We start from the raw sequence: 2,243 nt of genomic DNA, 5'->3' as shown, positions 1-2,243 counted from the left end.
TATACAGTATATTCACGTTAATAACAGACGCATAGCGTGTGATTGTCAAGATCCAGCAGTCAACACACAGTATTTAACTGGACAGCGCCAGTCACGTGACTCATTGACCGCAGAGCTGTGCAAACCTCATTAAACACGTGTTCATTTACACACACACTTATTTTTGAATATTTTAGATGTCATTATCTGTTTTTTCAAGCACTTCAGTCAGTCCAAACTTTTCATATGTTCAAAAGTTGAAGGCGCAGTTGCACGGGTGAATCAGTAGCCTTACAAAACAGAACCACAACTCAATTGAAGTTCTTTATTGTTGCTGGTAAATGGCGATCTTGTGCGTTTGTTCTTTTGCACGTCTTGCCTAATTTGTGTAATATTATGTTTCATGTTGGTATAATTTAATAGTCAGATCAGCTCACCTGATCACTGTTTTCTCCATCCAAGTCTCTGCCATTTTATATGGGACATTGGCTACGCAATTGTAGTCTATGGCCTGCAATTGTTCAGTCCAATTTTCATAAAACACATTATATAAAATTCTAAAAGGTTTGTTCAATTCAAATTATATATTTAATTCTAGAGGTTAAAACAATTTTCAAAACTATAGGTAGTTTGCTCATTTTGCTGATGTTGCCACTTTAATATGTAGATAATAATTTACCAGGATGCTTGTGATTGGAAGAATATGCATGGTAGAACTGGTAAGACTGTCTTGGTTTTAACAATTAGTTACACACACAATTGATTTATGCCATGACATAAAGATTTTTCTGTTTAAAGTCATTATGAATTGACTCTGCAAGAGGTAACCGAAAACAACATTTTGGTAGTAAAAATGATGACACTTTTAACATCGTTGCATGAAGCAAATTACTTTACTAGTTGTTGTCTTTATTTAATACAAATTATTAAATAAAAATAAAATAATTCTTGGTACCTCCAAAAATAAATAGAAGTTGTTTTTGTTGCATTTTCTTGACTTGGTTATGGTAAACAGGTGTATTCTATAACAAACTGTAATCGATGAAATAGAGTGAAAATCTCCTTATGATTGAAACACTTTTCAGCCGATGGAAGTCATCATCATTTTCTGTTGCCTTCGATGTAGTTGCTTAATATCTTCATTAACAACGCAGTCTCCTAGAATTAATAGCAATTTCACAGTTAATATGAATACAGTTTGTCTGATGATAATCATGTGTAAACTAGAATTTAAATTATGAGACAAACATTAACTTAAACCATATTTTTCAAACAACAATTGTACTAATTTATATTTCATATTTCATTGAATACAAGTGTAGGCTACGTTTACCATTTGATCGGTGTCTACACTCTTGTTGTATACAAATCCCATTTATCGTTTTATCTAAAAGTGCTCTGACAAAGGCTGTAGATAAAAAAGTCAAAGCTCAGCAGTAGTCTAAGTGTTGATTCTTACCCGAACTTTGGGGATGATCTCTTGCGAGTCGATGTGTGTCTGAAGCGCGATCTTCAGTATTTCATCGTAGATGTCGTTGGGTTCGACCTGTTGAGGATTCAGTGCTGCCTCAATGGCTTTCATCGCAGCGGCATCCTCGATCGGCAATAGCTGGGTGTCCTCAACACTTTTCTTCCCCATAAAATGACCTTAAGTGTACATCACATTTCTGTTAGAAGTCAAACGTAGCAAATTGTTACAAAATGAAGTCATGTATGTATCTCACCTGTTGCCCATAAATTTCCTCTTGGGTTAACTTTGATCTTTGCAACTTTGTTTCTTAGTTCAGTCAAGTCCAGGCTCACCGAGGACGTTACAGAAACGTAAAAAGAGAACATCACCAAATATGTGAAGAATCCGCAGTGACATATATTAGCTACACTGAAACTGGACATTTTTAAACGTTGTCTGTATCTCACACTCCCTCTTTCGATGCGCAAGCATCTATTACGGGTAGAGTCGTCAGACGTTGTTTTTATATCGTGCGGATGGGAGGGCTGGCATGTCTTGTAATAATGAGTTATTCCGTTCAGTTAATATTCTAAGAACAGCTACTCATTCCCATTGACTTCAATGAATGGAAATATGGCACATTTGTTATTTTGAATTCAAAGCAACCTTAGAAAAAAAGTAATTGTAACTTCGTGTGTCAACAACTTGCTGAATCCAATTTCCCTATAGCGCGTAGTTCAGCACCATGGACAACAGTCCCGACAGTGCTGTGAATAGGTGAAAAAAGAGTGTTACGTTTGTTTACCTTTAGGAT

The 2,243-nt window shown here is 35.7% G+C and overlaps 1 protein-coding gene across 1 annotated transcript; it reads right to left on the bottom strand.

Annotated features, from left to right (window-relative positions):
• Nucleotides 1–918: 918 nt before the first annotated feature.
• nmbb (neuromedin Bb) lies at nt 919–1,896 on the bottom strand. Its single transcript, XM_057328454.1, has 3 exons — nt 1,704–1,896; nt 1,439–1,626; nt 919–1,137 (listed from the first exon to the last, which is right to left on the bottom strand). Exons 1-3 carry the CDS (start codon nt 1,870–1,872, stop codon nt 1,081–1,083), a joined length of 414 nt encoding a protein of 137 aa, XP_057184437.1. The 5' UTR covers nt 1,873–1,896; the 3' UTR covers nt 919–1,080.
• Between the last annotated feature and the right edge of the window lie 347 nt (nt 1,897–2,243).

The sequence above is a fragment of the Triplophysa rosa genome, unplaced genomic scaffold (genome assembly GCF_024868665.1).
Source record: "Triplophysa rosa unplaced genomic scaffold, Trosa_1v2 scaffold480, whole genome shotgun sequence".
NCBI classification, from domain to species: Eukaryota; Metazoa; Chordata; class Actinopteri; order Cypriniformes; family Nemacheilidae; genus Triplophysa; species Triplophysa rosa.
This window is presented reverse-complemented; position numbering and strand designations above follow the sequence as displayed.

Excerpts from the sequence above, each read along its gene's own strand:
- nmbb (XM_057328454.1), bottom strand. The coding sequence starts at position 1,872 with ATGTCCAGTTTCAGTGTAGCTAATATATGTCACTGCGGATTCTTCACA. Across the intron at positions 1,627-1,703 it reads AGGAAATTTATGGGCAACAG|GTCATTTTATGGGGAAGAAA; the intron begins GTGAGATACATA and ends TGTACACTTAAG. Across the intron at positions 1,138-1,438 it reads AGATCATCCCCAAAGTTCGG|GAGACTGCGTTGTTAATGAA; the intron begins GTAAGAATCAAC and ends TATTAATTCTAG.